This window comes from Rhododendron vialii, chromosome 2a (assembly GCF_030253575.1).
Source record: "Rhododendron vialii isolate Sample 1 chromosome 2a, ASM3025357v1".
Taxonomy (NCBI): domain Eukaryota; kingdom Viridiplantae; phylum Streptophyta; class Magnoliopsida; order Ericales; family Ericaceae; genus Rhododendron; species Rhododendron vialii.
The window spans coordinates 9,763,640-9,785,547 of record NC_080558.1 but is presented as its reverse complement, the minus strand read 5'-3'; the positions used below and the strand labels follow the sequence as shown (position 1 = coordinate 9,785,547).

Below are 21,908 nucleotides of genomic sequence, written 5' to 3'. Positions count from 1 at the left end.
GGTAATATTTCAAGCCTATTGAGTTCTGAAATGTATGAAAAACCTGGCCAGTTTGGAAAGTAAATACTACTCCTAGTTAATGGAGTTTGAACTTACTTGTTTATATCTTTTTCCCGCATGAAATCAGATGAGGGGTTTGATATTGTTAAACTGCCGATATGTTTGTCGTGATGTATGCCATGATAACGTGATTAGAACAATTAATAGGCAGCACTGGTTCATTAGCTTCCATTGCGACTGATGACCATTGCTTTTTATGAATGGATGCTTTAGCAAATGTTTGTTGTCAATGGGTGTCATTAATTATTGCAAGAGACACATTGCTTGGTTGCTAAGTGTCCTTTGAGAAAAGTCACACATATTTGGTAAAAGGTTGTGACTCGTCATTAATTACTGTTAAGAGTGGCCTTGGATTAACGGTACCATGTTTAGGCCTTGGATTAACTGATTTTTTTTTGTGTTTTTACTATGAAGAGAATTCATACTGAAACTGACCTGTTGGCAAAGAGTTGCAACGGTCCGTGTAGCCCTGACGGGTGAATCATTAATCGAATGGCTTCTTTGAGGCAATGATTGACTTAATGGGAGGACATGTTTGTCATAGGCTTGTGAGGCCTGGTGGGTTCTTATTAGAATACTTTGTTGAACCAAAGTTGGGATTGTCTTCTTCTGTTGAGGCAAGCTTTAAGTAGTAAAGCACGAGGTGCTTCTCGATGGATAATGGGTAGATTCATCATGATGTTAAATTAGTTTGACTGACATCTTTTGTTTTGCATGCTAATAGACTTCGGTTTTTGTATATCGGCATTTAGAAGTTAAAGATTCAATTGTCTTCTTTTTCAAAATAAAATTGGATTTTAGTTTGAAATTTTTGGAAAGGTACTAAGTGAGAATTTTTTGAAAGGTTGCAACACTTTTTTACATGAGTTGTGATTTTATGTAAATAATTGTAACACCCATTAAATTGGGATATGTTTGTTTGGGAAAGATGTGATTGTTAGGAAATAATTGTAACACCCATTAAATTGGGATGTATTTGTTTGGGAAAGATGTGATTGTTAGGAAAGGATGTGAAATATGGCGTGCCTCCTAATAGGCATGTTCTTTCCACTAATTGTCTTTAAGAGACATGGTTTACTAGAGACACAACCTTTCATACAAGGGTGTTTATAAGTCTATTAATAGGTCATTTGTAAAGTCATTCCAAAGGCCAGAAGATTCCATACTGTATTGCTCTCTTTCTCTCTACACATTCTCTTCCTAGACTGGCAAACCGATAATCTATTATTCCACATAAATAGAATATCAGTTATTGGTTCTTTTACATTTGCTAAAATGGATATTCTGTCTGTCTTCGTTTGTGCAAACGCAGACAGAAAGAACCTAGAGTTCGGATTCGATTTATCTTGAAGGCAGATTTGCTGTAACTCGATGCACACCTTCTGGTGGGGGCAAATACTGTCTTTAAGAAAGCTTTCTCCTAATGCGACTCGAATTGCTTCTTCTGTTCCAGATTTCGAAGAAACGATACCATCACATTCATCATTTTGAAGACCGGATTACCTGACATTCTATATGTGCATAATGATCTCATAAATGGACAACTGGAAATATATGAGAAAGAGGTGTCTTTGTGCTCAGCGTGATTATTTAAACATTGAGTTTTGAATGTGTTGGTCGAAGCATCTTTACGGTGCAGCATGCTACTCCGCTACTCCCATGTTAAACAAAGTTTCCAGTTATTTTAATTCTGGAAATTGAAGTTTCATTACTCGGTGTTTTGTTCCTTTCTTTGTGGGGAAAATGACGGCTCAGGACATGTTTTGATAATTAATACCCGTCAAAGACATACTGAGAACATTTGTTAATGCTAAAAATGCCGGAGACGGATATTAATTATCAAAACACATCATTGGCCATTATTTTCCCTTCTTTCTGACTTGAAGAAGTTTACACCGATCATTTGGTTTGCAACGGAAACGACAAGAGTAATTGGCACCGCTTGAAGAATCGGTTTATGAGAAGGCTCATTGGTCAGGTTTGACTAGTACAGTGTTATTGGATCTGATGTCTCGACGGGCCCCGCTATCCGCAGAGACAATTTACAAAGAATCACGCAGAGATAAACTTGTTTGGCCTCATTTCGGATCCCGAAAAAATCTAATAAAATATCCATAAATTTTTGAATATTATTTTATGGGGCTCTGCAAAAAATCAGCTCCAGCGGATATCGGTAAATATTACTTTTGGATTCGTAGGAGCGATCGGACCCGAAATGAGGCCAAACGTGTTTGTCTCTGCGTGGTTCTCTGTAAATTGTCTCTGCGGATAGCAGGGCTCGATGTCTCGATCTCCAACTTACAATCACACTGTTTCCCTTACCCTTAAATATAGGAAAATTATAATGCCAAAACCATTTTTTTTTTATGTCAAAACTATTTTTGTTGATGCCAAAACTCTAGTGCACAAAAGGCTTTTACCATTTGTAATGTACAAGACTTTTATGCACTGGAATTTTGACTCCAACAAAAACGGTTTTGACATTATCACTACCCTAAATACAATTCATGCTTAGCCTAGTGTATTTTGTGGAGGTGTGTAACCTTGGGGTTAAACCAAAAAGGTGTGAGGAAGTGTCACAATATATTGAAGGATATGTGACCTATGGAGTTAATGAAAGGTGTGACCACTAAGTTCAAACTAAGCGGTGCGACCATTGTGGTTATATTGACATTTGTGGCTGTTGATTTTACGTCTAGAGACGTGACTCTTGGTGAATAAGTCACGCAATTGTTGATGACTAAGTCATATTTCTTTGTCCTTCTAGAAAAGTCACCTGGACCACAAAAAAAAAAGAAAAGAAAACGCCAAACGTGTGAATTCATGTTTCGGATTTTGTGAAATTCAGTTTTCATGGACTCAGAAGATCGTTTGCTATCTCTGAATTGGCATGAAACTGCAATTGAAATATTTTAGTTTCTACGATCTTGAGTAGTGGTTGATAATTATCAACTACGCCCCACTAGATACTTTTGAATAAAGTGAAATCGATTTTTATGCTATGGAGAATATCCCGTGTTGAATCTGCAAAGATACTTAGAATGCATGTTGTAGTTAGCATAAAATTTTCAGAATATGAGTAAAGAGTTGCTCAATATAGGGTAAGTTACCTAATGTGGGGGTTGTTTCTTACTAATGTGTCTTGAAACACGAGAGATGAAGAGAAAGTTTTTGACATCATTTGTATTATGTCATAAAGTACTACGAAAATTATATTGATAAATTCTGAATTAATTTCAGAATTGTGCGGGAAGCAATAATTATAATTTCCACAATGTTAAACTTTTGTTGCACTATTGGAGATGTCCAACTATACTTGAAGAATAAAGTATTGTGATATGAGTATCCAATTTAAAGTTTTAGAATCCAAATGTGGATTTACTTTTACAATTGGAGTGCAACATTGAGTTTGAAATCCTCGCACATGTATAGCAAGGTTATACATGTGCTAGTGAGTGGAGTCTGATCAACTCATTGTATTAGACAAAAAGCTAGTGAGCGGAGCGGCTATGGCACTCCTTAGAGGAGGATGCTCCAACGTTGCCCAATTATGTGCCGAGAGTTGTAATGTGATGGCCATCAATATTTAAAAAGGCATAGAAGACCACATGTAACGGTAATCAAGTCTCGATATTATAGAAACAGGGCCGACTCAGAGTTTTTTTGGCCCGATATATACGAACTTTTCAAATGGGGGCCCTTTGTAAATAAAATCATCGAGCTGATATGAAGAAAAAATACTTCAGTTCTTTGTATTCGATCTGTTTTTAAAGATGAATAAAAAAAATTTGCCTTTCAAAAAAAAATTTACTTCAAGTATTGCAAAACGAAATCATAGAAACCTAATTAAACATCCAAATAAGATTGGTCATGCGAAAATAAGTCAGTTCATCAAGTTTGGGTCCGATCCGAGCTCGTCCAAAAGTTGCCAAATTGGGTAATTTTCAATTAAACAATGTTTGGGCTTCTAAGGCTTCGACCGGTCCAATTGATCATGAAATTGGGTCTCCATATGTTCTACATCAACCGGTCAAAGATTAAAAATATATCTCAACTGTTTATTGCTAAAATGGACAGGTGAAATTACGCATTTTTTGTAAACAAGCGTTCACGGAAGCTCCGTGAATAAGTTTCTCTCGTCTCATTGGCACCCAATACTTTTCAGGAAAATGACGGTCAAGGACGTGTTTGATAATTAATACCCTCCAAGGACATTTTCAGCATTAACAAATGTACTCAAATGTTCTCAGCATGTCCTTGGCGGGTATTAATTATCAAAACATGTCCTGAGCCGTCATTTTCCCATACTTTTCCCAATCTTTACTTTAAGTCCTTTCTGAACTCCACCTTTATTTAGGCAGTTTCAATTTTTCCAGAAATTTTTGGGTGCCGGGCGGGTATCACACATATGGGACAACGTTAATGACCTCAGTCGTCCAAAAGCATTTAGGACAGCTCGAATTTGATATAGAGAGAAAGAGAAGAAATAGTGGTCGGATTTTGAAGTCCAAAACTTCCAAAGCTGAGATGCGGACTAAGGCACCCAAAAATTTCTCCCGTTTCTCACTCCTTATATTTCCCATTACGATATGGGAAATTATTGGCTACACTTGCAGCATCAATCTTCTACGATAGACAATTTATCATTTGAAAAGTCAACAAAGAAAAGTTGGTCCTTTTTTTTCTTTTTTCTTTTTTATATAATTATGTATTGTTCACAATTAAAAAGTTGAATTTTCGAAACAGAAGCAACAACCTTGGATGGAGGGAGCAATTTGAATACCAAAGTACATCCGTCTGTCTGTTTGTCGTGCTAGCTAATTAAATTCAGCAACTCACGTGATTTTTTTTCCTCTTGTGTTTTCAGAATTTTTGTTACTTAAGAATTATTTTCTGTATTTTTGTGCACAACTTGCTTTAGTGAGGCCCATTTCAGGATATCACATAAATAATTTGATTTATTCATTAATTTTAAAATAATTATTCTAGCGGCCGAACTTTTAAAAAATTTCAATCGAGTAACTGTAAATGCTTAATTCGTCGTTCTAGAGGACTGTAACTGCTTGATTGGTCGCTTTAGAGGATGCAAACCCACGTGGAGGAGGGGGCCACTTGGGGTTGACAACAACCCAAGTTGACGCTTATGGTCTTCCCAATAATTTCCATAGCATCGGCTTCAACCATTACCATGTGTTTCTCTCTCATCCCCTTTCGTCTCCCTCGCCCTCATCGCCTGTACGAGATATCTCTCCAAATTCCCCATTCTTAAAAGTTGCTGCCAGTGTTCCTAAGAAATTCTCCAGAATATGTCATCTTTAGACAGCCGGAATTATGAAGAAAGCCAAATTAATCAACCAATAAGCCTTGCCGCCAATGTTGCTAGTGGTACGGACTCAAGTCAAGGAAACAATCTTTCAAGAAATGGGACAAAGCTTTCCGAAGTCTTTCCCTCTTCAGACCCTGCTCTACCCGGAGCCTCGTCCAACCGGTTGCCCGTTTCAAAGAGTCAGCATCGAATCGATGGTGGTGCGGTTCAGTCAGATGACACTTGTCGTTGCTTTTCACTGGATGAGGTAGTAATGGCGACTAAAAATTTCGATGACGCATTAGTTATCGGGATCGGGGGATTCGGTAAGGTATACAAGGGATTCATCGACGATGGTGCTACGATGGCTGCCATAAAGCGGTTGAACATCGAGTCCAAGCAAGGTCCAGGAGAGTTTTGGACGGAGATCAAGATGCTTTCAAAGCTCCGGCATGCTAATCTTGTCACGTTGATCGGCTACTGCAACGATGGTCAGGAGATGATTCTTGTTTACAAATATATAGCTCATGGGACCCTTGCTGATCACCTCTACAAGCTAAATACAACAAAAAGTAATACGCCTCTCTCATGGGAACAAAGACTCCACATTTGTATTGGTGCTGCCCGAGGATTAGAACACCTTCATAGTGGTACCCGTCAGAGTTTCATACATCGAGATGTGAAGACCTCAAATATTCTAATAGACGAGAATTGGGTAGCTAAGATTTCGGATTTTGGATTGTCGAAAGCCACTACAAGTCACTCAATAACCCATATAAGCACACAAGTGAAGGGCACATTTGGGTATTTTGATCCTGAGTATTTCATTACTCAAAGACTGACTGCAAAATCTGATGTGTATGCATTTGGTGTGGTATTGTTAGAAGTGTTATGCGGGAGGCCAGCCGTGGATAGAAAACTTAGCGAGGAGCAAATGAGTTTAGCCCGTTGGGCTCAACAGTGCATCAAAGAGGGAAAGCTTGCCAGAGTCATTGACCCCACTCTCAGTGGACAAATAGCACCACGTTGTTTGAAGTCTTTTGTTGTACTTGCACAAAATTGTTTGCATGAAAGTCCAAAATCACGGCCAACGATGGCTGAAGTGCTAGGTAGGCTTGAGTTTGCATTGTTATCCCAACAGAGAGGAAGAAATGAGGGAATAGTGACCAAGGTATTTCGAAGTGTGATGGACAGGTGGTTGAGACCAAGAATCTGAATACCGTACCGCCTAAGGTACCGGTTTTTCAACTCGTGTGGTACATACCGGTAGCGGTTAAGTACCGAGTGCCGTTTCGGATTTAATGCTACTACTCACATATAGTTATAAATCAATAATTTTTTTCATACCATCCAATTCATCCTACTATTACATGAATTCCAAAAGCTACACTCTCGTTAATTATATTATCCCAAATCTAAGGTCACATAGAAGGGCAATGGTGACAGATTAGACAATGGTGAGAGTTTTGCAATCAAAATAGCCATTTAAACTAAGAAAAAAAAAGGGAGTCAATTTGGTTTTTGAATCAACTGCAATTGGGAGAGAGAGAGAGAGAGAGAGAGAGAGAGAGAGAGAGAGAGATCCGAATTTTGAATGAATTCCAAAAGCTACACTCTCGTTAATTATATTATCCCAAATCTAAGGTCACATAGAAGGGCAATGGTGACAGATTAGACAATGGTGAGAGTTTTGCAATCAAAATAGCCATTTAAACTAAGAAAAAAAAAGGGAGTCAATTTGGTTTTTGAATCAACTGCAATTGGGAGAGAGAGAGAGAGAGAGAGAGAGAGAGAGAGAGAGAGAGAGAGAGAGAGAGAGAGATCCGAATTTTGAACGTGAGATCTGATTAATTAGTGGCAATTGTGCAATTACCACTGTTTGAGAGAGAGAACATTATTTGAGAGATGGAGAGCAGTAGGATTTATAGAGAGATAGAATTCAAAAACTAAGCTGTTTTGTTATACTATATATTAGTAGGATTTCACGTGCAACTTTTCTTTGAAAGCATTTCTATTTATTCTATATCTTTTGTTACTTCAGCATTCACTTTTGTAACTATTGAAGAAATAGTATTGAAATTGATGAGGAACCCGGTGAGGGGAGTTGCACGATACTTAACGTGTATTTAAAAAGTTCGAGCATTCTGCATTCTGGCCCCTATTGAGTGTTCCATCCTCCAAATGCTCTACGAGTTCCGTTCATTAGAGAATGCACTTGCAAACTATGAGCAATTGGTCTTAAAAAATATTTCCCCTCCCTCATCTTTTGGGTGGTCATTGTATTGTATACTTCACCTAAAAGTTGTTAAGTGAGCTGAGTAGCATCATAAGTCACATGTGAGGTAGCCCCTGAGTCAAAAAACCAAGGAGACACAGGAGACTTCCCATGATCAGAAGGCACAGCTGAAGAAGTGTATAGAGCAGTTTGATGGGGAGTAGATCCAACGAACCCTGGACCAGAACCATAACCAGAGGTACCAGCACCAACACCAGAAGCAGAACCAGGATTAAAACCATAAGAGGAAGAACCATTTCCAAATCCAAAACCATAACCAGAGGGACCAGCACCAACTCCAGAAGCAGAACCTGGATTAAAACTATAAGAGGAAGAACCATTTCCAAATCCTTGACCTGAACCATGGGATCCAACTTCATAACTGGAGAATGTGTTAGGATCAAAACACTGCTCAGACGCCACAGAATACAGTGCCTGAGATTGTGATCTAGGCAGAAATCTTGGAGGAAAGCCACCACTGTTTGCTACTCTTCCAGGTCTATAACCTAAATCAAAACGATAGTGGCATGAATATGCCAAGTGATTTGTTTTCCCACATATTTGACAACCATTATTCTGAAAACCAGGTGTAAAATTAGAAGAAAATGGTCGAGTAAAGGAGTTATCTCTGAACCTATTCGAATTTCTGTTAAACCGTGGTGTAGGAAACGAAGAAGGAAAGTTTTGTGATGGTGGTGAAGGAAATGGAAATTGAAAGGACTGTAAGAGAGGATTGGGAATTGAAGGAGAGGAAACCTGTGGAACCCCAACTTGTGCACCCCCAGAATTGGGGTTCGAAGCATTAGCTACAAGAATGGGAGCAGAAGAAGATTCCATTTGATCCTGTTCCATATGAAGATCTTCAGCCATAAGAAGAGAAGTTAAACTACTGAAAGTGAAGGATTCTGGGCGTGAACGAACAGTTTGTTTCAGAGACTTAAAACCTGTCTTCAAACCATTCAAAGTGTGGAAAATCAGTTCTTCATATCCATCTCAAAACCAATTGGCAATGAGTGGAGAGGTCCCAAATGTTATTAAGTGATCACCCATTCCACTCCCAAGCAATGTGGGATTCTATTTCTTTAACATCCCCCCTCACGTGCAGCCGTATTTCAGGTCTGTCACGTGTGGCCACTTTTGGGTCCTATCATCGTGCAGCCTTTTTGCTGGTCTGTCATCGTGGGGTGTGGATTGTTAATTTTTAAAATGTGGGGTGGAACGGGCCCCGCTCTGATACCATATGGATACTTTATATCCATCTCAAAACCAATTGGCAATGAGTGGAGAGGTCCCAAATGTTATTAAGTGATCACCCATTCCACTCCCAAGCAATGTGGGATTCTATTTCCTTAACAAACAAGTTTAGGTACTCCCTCCTCCAGATTTAATTGTCCCTAGTTCTATTCTAACCAGCTAAAAAACGGGTTATGTCTTTGAATCTGTAATGAATTTCATATCAAATATGGATCTTGTTTGATAGATCTAGATTAGTTCTATAATACAATATTTCGAAATCACGTAAAACATTATAAATTGGAATATATAATTGATTGAAAAACAGCACGAACTCCAAAAAATGACTATTAAATCCGAACGGAGAGAATATTACACAATTCTTATTTCCGCAATTTAGAGAATCAATTTAGCAATTCAAAAGCCAGTTTTCGACCAAGAAAAGAGCAACAGTTGGAACCATGCAATTTCAGCAATTCAAAATAGTTTTAGCAAATTGGGAATCAGATTCAGCAATCAAAATAATAGTTTTTGCATTTCAAGTGCCATATTCAGTCGTTACAATTTTTAGAGCCTTATTTCCTCCATTCAAAAAAACCTATATTACTGTAGCATACAAGAGTGGGAAAGCAGTTCCAGCATTTTTAAGCACAATATATAAAGTACATTAATCATCTTTCCCTAAACAAATATTCTTATTTATCGACGCAAAAAAATCTCATAAAATAAACGAACTTTAAAAGATTTCAAAAGTATTACTTAAGTTTCACTCTTTCTGTAATTTTAACAGGAAAACCAGTAATGAAGGCCGTACCATAGATTTTATCTAGGGGTGTCAAATTGGTGGGTTTGGGTCAAAATGGGTAAATTGTAAGTGTGTTGGGTCTTTAATGGGTCATTAATCCATTTAGACCCATTAATTATGAGTCTAATTACCCATACCCAACCCAAACCATTTATTTAAAAGCAAACCCAACCTGCCCATTAACCCAATTACATACTACATACCTAAAATGACTAAAATACGTATGTACACTAAAATGACCATATTACCCCTGTAAATTTAAAGGACTAAAATACCATGTACACTAAAATTACCACACTATCCCTCTACTACAAAAATGACCAAATTACCCCCGTACACTTAATTACCATATTGGTCGCTCTTAATTACTGAATCTCAGCGTATCCAAGTGGCTTATTTTTTGTCTTTATTCAAATATTTTTCGCATTTGTTAGTTTTTTGTCAAATTTTTGAGGATTTTTGCTTTGTCATGACGAGAATAATCTAAAAAGTAAAAAATTACTATCGAAATTCATATTTTTTTGAACAAAGACAAAAAAATTGGCTTATTTTTGTCTTAATTCAAAAAATTTAGGTTTCGATAATAATTTTTTACTTTTTAGATTCCTCCTGTCATGTCGAAGCAATAATCCACAAAAAATTAATAAAAACAAACAAATGCGAAAAAAAATTGAATAAGAACAAAAAAATGCTTTCCATTCATAAGTAGAATTTTTCATTCGATCGGAATCAAAACTAGCCTGTTGCGAGATGTGTGTGTGTGTGTATATATTGTCTTTATTCAATTTTTTTTCATATTTGATAGTTTTGAGTCAAACTTTTGTGACTTATAAGTTTCGATCAATTTTTTTTTTACTTTTCCGATTTCTCTCGTCGAAACGAATCAATAAGTCACAAAAGTTTGACGCAAAACAAAAAAATGCAAAAAAAATTGAATAAGGACAAAAAAATAAGTTACTTAACTTTTTAATCCAAAACCTATGCGTGACTATCATGAGAGAAACTTATTCACGGCGGAGCGCAATTTCATTAGTCCATTCACCCAATCGATGGATGAGATGGGTTTTCAATTTTGACTAGTTAAAATAATTATTACCGATCACAATTGGTTTTTAATTCGGACTGTTCAAAACATTTTTGGACGCGTGTAATTTAGCACAGAAGAATTGAGAGAGAGAGAGAGAGAGAGAGAGAGAGAGAGAGAGAGAGATCACCTCCTTGGCTTGGACATTTTGATCAGGTGACTGATGCGGAAGGAATTGGGAATCTGGTAAAGAGACTGAGCCATGTTCATACTACAAAAACTCAGCGTGGCGGCCTTTTTTCTTAAAAAAATTTCGTAGGTTACTTTCATGACCCACTGGGTCATTTACATTGACCCAATTGATGCCAATTAAGACCCAACAAATAATGGGTTAGTTGGGTTTGGACCCATTCTTACCCAACTAATAAATGGGTTGGGTTGAGTCTATTTTTTAGTTGATGGGTCTGGGTTTGTTAATGAGTCTAGGTTCAATTTGACACCCCTAATTTTATCTCAACCCTTTTCATGTTTCAAAGTATTTTCTAGCTTGGCAAAGTATATCTTCAAGCATTTACCGCTTGTAGAATTTAACTTGTACACATTTTAAAATTTAAAAAAAAAAACACACAAAATGTACATTGCGTGTATCTCATCTCATTACGTACGATTTTTCTTTAGAATTTCACAGTGGGTACCAAAATGTCCCTACAATTATTTAGTCTCACGGGCCTAAAGCAGCCAATTATATATAGTACATAGAGACATACAAAGAAAAAGAATGATACAAAATTAAGTGTGATTAGGACTTCGATTAAAACATGGATAAATGCAAAAATCAAAATTTTTGGGCTTCGGATTCGGTATTGAAAGCTATACATAATTACGTAGGTGGGTTGAATTAGAAGCATATGAAGGCGTGTGCGGCTGATCTGGCTCCGATCTTCCGGTCCTCATATGGCCTATGTAGTCGGAATAGTCTTACCCCTCTGGATTCCATGGACTCGCCGCCCACCTCCTGGGTTCCGACACCGCCGTTGTATTTTTTGTTTCGTAGTTGTATTTTTGGTTCTTTGTACGTTGGATTTTTGATGCTTTTATTGTATTTTCAGAGCGATGGATCAATTTCGGTCATTTGTACTTTGTTTTTTATTATATAAATGTGATTATCTTGCTCGTCAGAAAAAAAAAATTTACTGACTTAATTAGGCTTAATATTTTCCCTCTATTTACGAGAATTATAGTTGATTTTATCTTAGTATAATCCAGATACTGACAAGATAAAGATTGAAATAGTATAGACGGTATCCTCTTTTGAGTTGACTTTTTATCAACTCTGAGCTAGATAGCAGATGATCGTTGCAGGGCAAAGTGTCAACATAGTTGGGATGTTGCCTTTGCGTTGTGATGTTTTTCCTCATGTCTTTCTCGTAATCATTTCTCATCATCATATCAATAAAATTTTGCTGTTCACTTGTCAAAAAAAAGAGAGAGAAATAGTACACATGTATAGGCTCCCGTCCAGTGTGATTTGGTCCAGTCTTGTCCAGTCTTGGCCAATTGTGTGTGGGCTTTTTTTAGACCCAAAACAGTGATCGGAACCGTTTACTTTTTAGAGTTTTGCCAACAATATCAGCCACACCAAAATCACGTTAATCGGATATCGTTCGATGACAATTCAAAATGCATCAATCTTGTAAATTGAAAAATATAAACATTTTATTGAGGCCTTCAGAATAGTGAAGGTGAACTCTCGATTAGGAGCGGAAGGGAGTATATTTCAATGTAGGTAGTTTTATATCCTACGTCACATATCAGCCACTCCAAAATCACGTTAATTTGGATATCATTTGATATCATTTCGGAATGAAATGCAACACTGGATTGCAACGACTTAACACATTTTTCTGAAACTTAATTCATTCTGAAATGATATCAGACTATATCCGATCAGCATTTTATTGAGAGCTCCGGATTAGTGAAAGTGGAGTCTCAATTAGAAACCGAGGAGGAAGTATATTTCAATGTAGGTACGTAGTTTTGTATCCCATGTGGTATATTTCTTACCTGTGTGGGAGGTGACTCGGTCGGTCAATCTCTAGAGGTTGAAAATTCAACACCGAGTAACCCAATTCCAGTTGATCTCATCTCACCCCCCACTGTTATAAAAAGCCTTCCCAATTTCCTAGTCAATCTCATCTACAAGGTTAGAACCAGAACCTTGCACGTTTCTTTCTCTATCTCCCATTTCCTCATTAAAAGATTTCTCCATAGGTATATAACTAAAGCTAGCCATTGATAACTTCTGCATCCCGCAAAACTTGACACCATCCCCAGTGTCTCTACGAAAATCTGCAGAATATGTCGTCTTCGGAGGGAGAGGATTTCACAGAAAGTCGACTTGGCCCAACAGAAAGGCTTGTCAGTAGCATTTCTGGTGGTGGCATGGGTCCGAGTCACGGAAACAAGCTCCCCGAAAATAAGGGTAAGGTACCTTACGTCTTGCCTGTACCCCCTCCATCACAATCTTTCGAGAGTGAGAACGGAGTTGATAGTGGTGTGATCCAATCGGAGGAATCTTGTCGATGCTTTTCGTTGGATGAGATAGTCATATTCACTAACAACTTTGACGAGGCGTTAGTTATTGGGAATGGAGGATTTGGTAAGGTATACAAAGGGTTCATTGACAATGGTGCTATGGTTGTTGCCATAAAGCGGTTGAATGCCGAGTCCAAGCAAGGTGCAGGAGAGTTTTGGACAGAGGTCAAGACGCTTTCAAAACTCCGACATACTCATCTCGTTGGGTTGATCGGCCACTGCAATGAGCGTCAGGAGATGATCCTTGTTTACGAATATATAGCTCAAGGGACCCTAGCTAGTCATCTCTATAGAATCGGTAGACCAGCAAGTGGTACAAGCATTTCTCCTCTCACCTGGAAGCAAAGGCTCTACTTATGTATTGGTGCTGCGCGCGGATTAAACTACCTTCATAGTGGTACCAATCAAACTTTCATGCACCGAGATGTAAAAAGTACAAACATTTTGCTAGGCGAAAATTAGGTAGCTAAGATTTCTGATTTTGGGTTGTCCAAGGGCACTAAAAGTCATTTAACAACCCACATAAGCACAAACGTGAAAGGCACGTTCGGGTATTTGGATCCAGATTATTTCATAACCCAGAGACTAACCACGAAATCTGACGTGTATGCCTTTGGGGTAGTGTTGTTGGAAGTGCTATGCGGGAGGCCGCCTTTGGATACAAGTTTGGAGGAAGAACAAATGAGCTTAGTCAATTGGGTTCAACACTGCATCGAGAAGAAAAAAATTGACGGAGTCATCGATCCCTCTCTCGACGAACAAATATCACCGCGTTGTTTGAAGTCTTTCGTTGAACTTGTCAGCAATTGTTTGCAAAAAAGTCCAAGATCAAGGCCTACGATGGCTGAAGTGTTGGACAGCCTTGAGCTCGCTTTAGTATCCCAACAAAAGGGAAGATCAAAGGGAATAAGCCTTAAGGTTGCAATGTCTATTCTTCTCCTATGTAATATTCTCTAATAATGGTTGCTGTATTGGTTGGTACGCGCGTGTTTGCTTAATTCATTCCTTGGAAGTCTTTGTGATATGTTTCTTTATCTTTGAAAATTGCGGTGAGCGTGGATCAAACACGCCACCTGCAGATAGGTTAACAACTAAAGGGCTGCGGAAGTTAGTGTGTTAACAACCCGAGAGAGATAATTAAGAAAATTTCACAACAATTAAAAAAAATAAAGAAATGAAGAAAAGAGATAGGTTTCAAGGAGTATTTGTTATATGTTATTGATTGAACTTCTTTTTCAACCAAAATAAAGTATATATTTTATTTTTTTATAAAAACTATAGAATAATGAATAAAAAGATGAAAAAATGAGAAAATTCCATATAGGAGAGAGAGTTAAGGAGAGAGCTTCGTTTTATTTTATTTTACATAACTACTCCCTCCATCCCTATTTAATTGTCTACTACGGTTTTTGGTGCATTTTCAACGGCTTATATTTCTCGACGTATATTATGTTTTATATTTTTGAAATCATTGTCTTATAGAAAAAATTGAGATTTATTAAATAAAATTCATAGTGCATATTTTTAGCAATATACGTTGAGAGATATAAACTGTTGAAAATGTACACAAAACCGTAGCGAACAATTAAATAGGGACGGAGGGAATATATTTTGATAGTATATAGTATAGATTTGGACCACACTTACGCGTTTAGGATTCAATTTAGGAGCCATTAATTTGTAGAGAATGCATTGACGATACTCTAAAGAGCCTCACTTTTTGTTTTCACTCTAGGCTTCCAAAAAATCAGGGTGGACTGCGTTATATAAGGGGGCCACTGTTTGGACCATATATTCACCGCCCGTCGATAATCGGCCGAAAGGTGGCGATTATGGGAATGCAACCTATTTTTTTATTATTATTATTGATATTTGTATTTTAATAACATGTGCAGGACACTTGGCATATCTCTATTTACTTGGAAGTTGAAAGAACACATGGCATTGTCCTACACACTTGGCGGTTGAAAATAATACTTGTCATTGTCCTACACACTTTGATGTTAGTGGGAAGTTATTTGGACAAGTGGAAGCAAAAGAGAATAAGGAGTATTGAAGAAGTTGGGAAGTTATTTCCTGCGCATATTTGTTTTCCTATAAATAGTCTTTTTAGGCCTCATTGTAAGGACACACAAACAACGCCAATCAAGCCTTTATCTTTTCTTTTCTAGGAGTAGAGTTAACTTGTAATCGTTCACTCAATCATCTCGATTGATTGTTCTTCTACTTTGAGGGTTAATAAAGTCCATTTTGTTAATCTTCTTCCACACTTCATCCACTTCATTGTTTGTTTCCAAAGAAATCCTGAAATACGGCAAGGAACCAAACTCCACTTTTCACACCCACATTCCAGCAAGTTTACGATACGATTTTCCGTCGATTCTCCGTCGATTGGAAAGGAAACAAGAAATTTTGGTAACAATTTTGGCGCTAGAAGAAGGGCTCGTTACTAATTTGGAAGTGAGCAATGGCACCAAATGGCTCAGAGATTGAATCGTCTAACTTGATTCAACGATTTGCGAGGGTTTTAAATGATCCAGAGAGTGAAATAGCCAAAACATTGATGGCTATGTTTAAAGTTGCAATGGCTCAAAATCAGCCAATAATGGAAGTACCAGTTAACGTAAACGTTAACTTTGGACAAAGCAGTGGATGTCCAAATCATGTTACTGAGGTACCTTTTTCTCAAGTGTTTGAAAATCCAATTTTTGAACATAGGCATAGCCCAACAAGGCCAACGGATTTTTATTAACCACTTCCAAATACTAGTGGAAGTTATGGAATTGGAAGTCAATGTGGTAATGACCAAAATGAAACCATTCCCATTGGTTTCAAAGTACCGCATGGATTTGGTACTAATCAAAGTCAATATGTGCCTCTTATGGCACACTACACATCAACCACAAGAACCCCAAAATTATTTGTTCAATTATTGATCAACAATATTCGGAAGAGGTATGAATTTTTTAGAAGCCATCTATATTGGTATCCGTATTGGTTTTGGTTGAAACATGCCCAATATTGGTTAAGAGGTGTAGATAATGTTCATTGTTTTTCTACAATTTTTGGGCAAAAACCACAATTTTGTCCACACTAAGTTGGTTTTCGTAAACCATTCAATAAGAAATTTGGCCCCAAATTGGCCGAATGAGTGGCGTTCTCAGTCGTTAAAGCACTTGCCTTGTTTTATTAAGGAGAAATCATAATCTGATTGGCACACCAGTGGATGGTGTGTTTAATTGATTATCCAGTTAATAATTTTATAGAAAAAACGGCCATTGTTCAAGGCTGTTTAAAATCCAACACATTTGAAGACTAACGAAAAGTCTTCAAACCCAGAAGGGTTTGTTTCGACATGTGTCGATTTGTTGGGTCATTCTCCATCTACATAGTTGAAGGAAAGCCAACATTCGTCGATGTATACCGCTACACAGACAAAGAGATAGGCTGGCCCTGGTCGATTCCGGGGTTGAAAAACAGAGATCCAATGTGAATTGATTGAATTTTAAGCCTTGCATGGAGGTTTAAATTATTCATCAAAGGTAGGCCATTTGTAATTGGTTGATCTATACACGAAAAGTTTTCATCCAGATTTTATTAAGGATGAAAAGTAAATTATTGGCCAATTATGAATAAGAAATAGCCCTCTTATGATTTCAAGTTTGCATGGGGGGCAAACTCATCTTTACAAGAGCCAATGTGGTTCGAAAGTTTAAAACTCAAAACGAGTTGAATCATGAAAATAATTCGACAGAAAAATAAGGCCACTACCATCGATTATAATCAGGGCTTGTCGATTGTATCAAGGCCCGTCGATACCATCTTTGGCCTTCCACTAAGGTTATGGCCGAATTATGAAATAAGAAATTGTCCTCTTTTTGATATGGAATTTGCATGGGGGCAAACTCATCTTTAGAAAGTCAAATTAGTCTTAGAATATGAATCCTTTTTGCATAGGTTGACATGAATTCCAAGTATACAAAAACAGTCTCTGTCGATTGACAATTCATCAAGATACTTGGCTTTGTCGATGGATACTTGGTTCTGTCGATTGATACTTGGCCCCGTCGATTGACAATCCTACTGGATACTTGGCTAGATATAAACCAATCTCTGTTGATTAATGGTTTACACATGCCTATTGTGCAACGGGTCATAATACTCCAATAGATCACATTTCCTCGTTTCCTTTCTGTAGGAATTATAGTTGAAGGAAACTAATCGACGGAGGCAATATTATCCAACAGTGATCGACGGCTCGACAGTGGCAAAGCCAATACATGGTTTTTGACAGCGGAATTAAGCCTTGAAGGCTTTGTTCAGTCGAAAAGTGAAAAGATTGGTGTTAAATTTATCTAAAACTCTTTGAGAGTTAGGGGCATAAATGTTTACCCGACGATATCGACAGAGGGGTGATTTAAAACGTACTAGTTCATTATTCACTTGGGTTACGTTAGCACTTCACCCAAATGAATAAGGGGGGCATTGTTTGGACCATATATTCACCGCCCGTCGATAATTGGCCGAAAGGTGGCGATTATGGGAATGCAACCTATTTTATTATTATTTTTGATATTTGTATTTTAATAACATGTGCAGGACACTTGGCGTATCTCTATTTACTTGAAAGTTGAAAGGACACATGGCATTGTCCTACACACTTGGCGGTTGAAAATAATACTTGTCATTGTCCTACACACTTTGATATTAGTGGAAAGTTATTTGGACAAGTGGAAGCAAAGGAGAATAAGGAGTATTGAAGAAGTTGGGAAGTTATTTCCTGCGCATATTTGTTTTCCTATAAATAGCCTTTTTAGGCCTCATTGTAAGGACACACAAACAACGCCAATTAAGCCTTTATCTTTTCTTTTCTAGGAGTAGAGTTAACTTGTAATCGTTCACTCGATCATCTCGATTGATTGTTCTTCTACTTTGAGAGTTAATAAAGTCCATTTTGTTAATCTTCTTCCACACTTCATCCACTTCATTGTTTGTTTCCAAAGAAGTCCTGAAATACGGCAAGGAACCAAACTCCACTTTTCACATCCACATTCCAGCAAGTTTACGATACGATTTTCCGTCGATTCTCCGTCGATTGGAAAGAAAACAAGAAATTTTGGTAACAGCCACGTGGCACCGGAAGTTGACCTCATCCCAAGTTGAAACTCATCATTTTCCCGATCGCTTCCCACAGAGGCAAACTTCAACCGACAACCATTACCCCAGGTGTTTCTCTCTCATCCCCATTCCCCTCTCTCCCTCATAGCTGGTGAGATCTAGCTCCTATTTCCCTAATATTCCTCATTTTTAATACTTGCTGCGAGTGTTCTTAAAAAATTCATCTGGGTGTGTATTGAGGTTTTAGAATTATTGAAGGGGAAAAAACTGAAATAGTCTCTGTAGTTAAGTATTTGTGTCAATTTGGTCCCTGTAGTTGCAACTGGCTCGATTTACACTTTGTACTTTTCATTTTGTTCCAATTTGGTCTAATTACTAACTTCCGTTAGTCCGCCGTTAGTCCTTTAAACAACAAAATCATATGGCCCCCTTTTTGGGGTTAAAATAGACTCGTTCGGCTAAATAAGCCAACTGGCTTATTTTTTTATCCTTATTCAATTTTTTTCGTATTAGTTAGTTTTTCGTCAATTTTTTTGGGGTTATTGCATCGTCATGACGAGAGGAATCTAAAAAGTAAAATTATGATCGAAATCCAATTTTTTTTGAATAAAGACGAAAAAATTGGCTTATTGGCTAATTTTTGTCTTTATTCAAAAAAATTAGGCTTCGATCGTAATTTTTTACTTTTTAGATTCCTCTTGTTATGATGATGCAATAATTCTCAAAAAAATGACGAAAAACTAACAAATACAAAAAAAAAATTGAATAAGGACAAAAAAATAAGCCAGTTGGCTTATTTAGCTGAATAGGGTTACTCATTCTCCTCTTGCCCTAATATACCTCTGAACCAAAACACAGCTCATTCTTCCATTCTCCATTGATAAAGAGGCACTTGGGAAGAATTTGGTTATAATTTTCTACAAAATGTTGCCATCGAATTCAACATTTTCATGATCAGCCATGAGGCATCATAACTCCTGGTATTGTCTACATGTTCCACTTGTGGACAAATACTGAGATGCCTTATTTTTCTACATAATACTGAAAATGCATATAGAACCATGTCCAAAAGTCAAAACATGATATAAATTCAAAAGTCATAACATGATAAATAATCATGTCCAAAAGTCAGAATATTATATAAACTCAGTTCCAAATTTACTATGTCATAACCTAATACAAAGACATAACAAATCACTCAACTAGGTTACAATAAACCTAACTTAGGCTCCGTTCTAGAAACCTTCTTATAAAATAAGTACTTATTTTGGAACTTTTCAAAGAAAAATAAGAAGGATTGTTCCACAAAACCTAAATAAGCAATTTATTTTACATTTTCAAACTCAAAAATAACGAAAATGAAAAATAATTTTTTAATTTTTTTTTGCACCATATTAAAGATCTCAATGAGATCTATCAAATAAGATCCATATTGATAGGAAAATTATTTGCGTAAGCACATAATTTTTGAACTTAAAATTATATTCTTAAAAAATAAGTAATTGTTCACCTTTTTGTGGAACAACCCTTCTTATTAGACAAAAAATAAGAACTTAAACCCGTTCTGGAACCGGGCCTTAACAGTCCAAGTAGTTACAAAAAATAGTGCCCTGTCATTCCATTCATTTTCCTACACTTGGCTCATGCACTGATTCCTGACTAAGAATGTTGAAAAATAAACCTAAGCCAGTTTTTTCATCTTTATTAAAAAAAATTTGAATTAAATAATAATTTTTTACTTTTTAGATTCTTCTCATCATGACGATGCAATAACCTCCAAAAAATTGACGAAAAACTAACAAATACGAAAAAAATTGAATAAAGACAAAAATAAGGAAGTTGGCTTATTTAGCCGAACGGATCTGTTTTAACCCCAAAAAAAGGGGCCATATGATTTTGCTATTTAAAGGACTAACGGCGGATTAACGGAAGTTAGCAATTTGACCGAATTGAAACAAAATGAAAAGTACAGAGTGTAAATCGAGCCAATTATAACTACATGGACCAAATTGACACAAACACATAACTACAAGGACTATTACAGTTTTTTCCCCATTATTGAATTCTCCATAACATGTCAACTTTAGACAGCCGCAATTTTGAAGATGGGCAAACTAGTCAACTAGTGAGGCTTGCTGCCAATGTTCCTGCTTCGAGTCACGAAACAGATCTTCCAAGAAATGGGACTAAGGTTTTCGACGCCTTGCCCTCTTCAAACCCTGTTTTAGCTGGAGCCTCGTCCAAGAAGTTGCCCTTTTCAAAGAGTCAGAATACAATAGATGGGGGTGATATTCAGTCAGAGGGATCTAGTCGTTGCTTTTCACCAGATGAGGTACTAATTGCGACTAGCAATTTTGATCGGCATTATTTATTGTGGTTGGGGGATTCGGTAAGGTATATAAGAGGTTCATCGACGATGATGCTATGATGGTTACCATAAAGCGATTGAATTCTGAGTCCAAACAAGGTGCAGGAGATCAAGTTTTGGACTAAGGTCAAGATGCTTTCAAAGCTCCGGCATGCAAATGTCGTTGCGTTAATTGGCTATTGCAACGAGAGCCTAGAGATGATTCTTGTTTATGAATATATAGCTCTTGGTAACCTTGCCAATCATCTCTACAAGCTAAATACATCAAAATGTAATACGAGTATTTCTCCTCCCACGGGGGAGCAAAGGCTAGACATTTGTATTGGTGCCACCCGTGGATTAGACCACCTTCATAGTGGTATAAGCCAGAATATCATACATCGAGATGTGAAGACCACAAACATTCTCTTAGACGAGAATTGGGTAGCTAAGATTTCGAATTTTGGATTGTCGAGAGGCATTACAAGTCATTCAATAACCCACATAAGTGCGGATGTGAAATGAACATTCGGGTATTTGGATCCGGATTATTTCCTCACTTAATTAGAGACTGACTACAAGATCCGATGTGTATGCCATTGGTGTGGTATTGTTAGAAGTGTTTTGTGGGAGGCCACCCGTGGATAGAAAACTTGGCAAGGAGCAAATCAGTTTAGTCCATTGGGCTCAACAGTGCATCAAAAAGGGAAAGCTTGCCTGGGTCATTGACCCCTCTCTCAGTGGACAAATAGCACCACGTTATTTGAAATCTTTTGTTGTACTTGCCAACAATTGTTTGCACAAAAGTCCAAAATCAAGGCCTACGACGGCCGAAGTGTTGGGTAGGCTAGAGCTCGTATTGTTATCCCAACAGAGAGCCGAGGGCTGTGTACGCGTGGCAGAGGGCTGTACCATGTTGGTATGATCGGACCACAGCCATCGATCGTGATTGGACAGTCCACGATGGTGCCGGTCCATATACCCTTTCCATTGAACCGATTGGGTGTAGGCGGTTACGGCATTGGTTCGAATAGGTGTGATCCGCACTAGAGGATCTAATATAATGGTCACAGTTAAATGGGTACAAGCTAGGGACAACCCATTCGATTGGGTGCATCGGGGTCTATAAATAGATCCGACTTCAAG

General features: G+C 37.5%; 1 protein-coding gene and 1 pseudogene across 3 annotated transcripts in view; both read left to right on the top strand.

Moving 5' to 3' along the window:
* Positions 1-21,908, top strand: part of LOC131315714 (uncharacterized) — a 117,241-nt gene that overhangs the window by 68,400 nt on the left and 26,933 nt on the right. The window contains exon 1 of one of the 3 annotated variants that reach the window (XM_058344921.1): positions 5,256-6,562. The exons of the other annotated variants lie outside the window; for them this stretch is intronic. Coding sequence (XP_058200904.1) covers positions 5,367-6,562 — 1,196 coding nt within the window. The 5' untranslated portion in view covers positions 5,256-5,366. Of the gene's footprint in view, positions 1-5,255; positions 6,563-21,908 lie in introns of those variants that run through there. 3 annotated transcript variants of the gene reach the window in all.
* LOC131315717 (receptor-like protein kinase FERONIA) lies at positions 12,926-14,264 on the top strand (annotated as a pseudogene).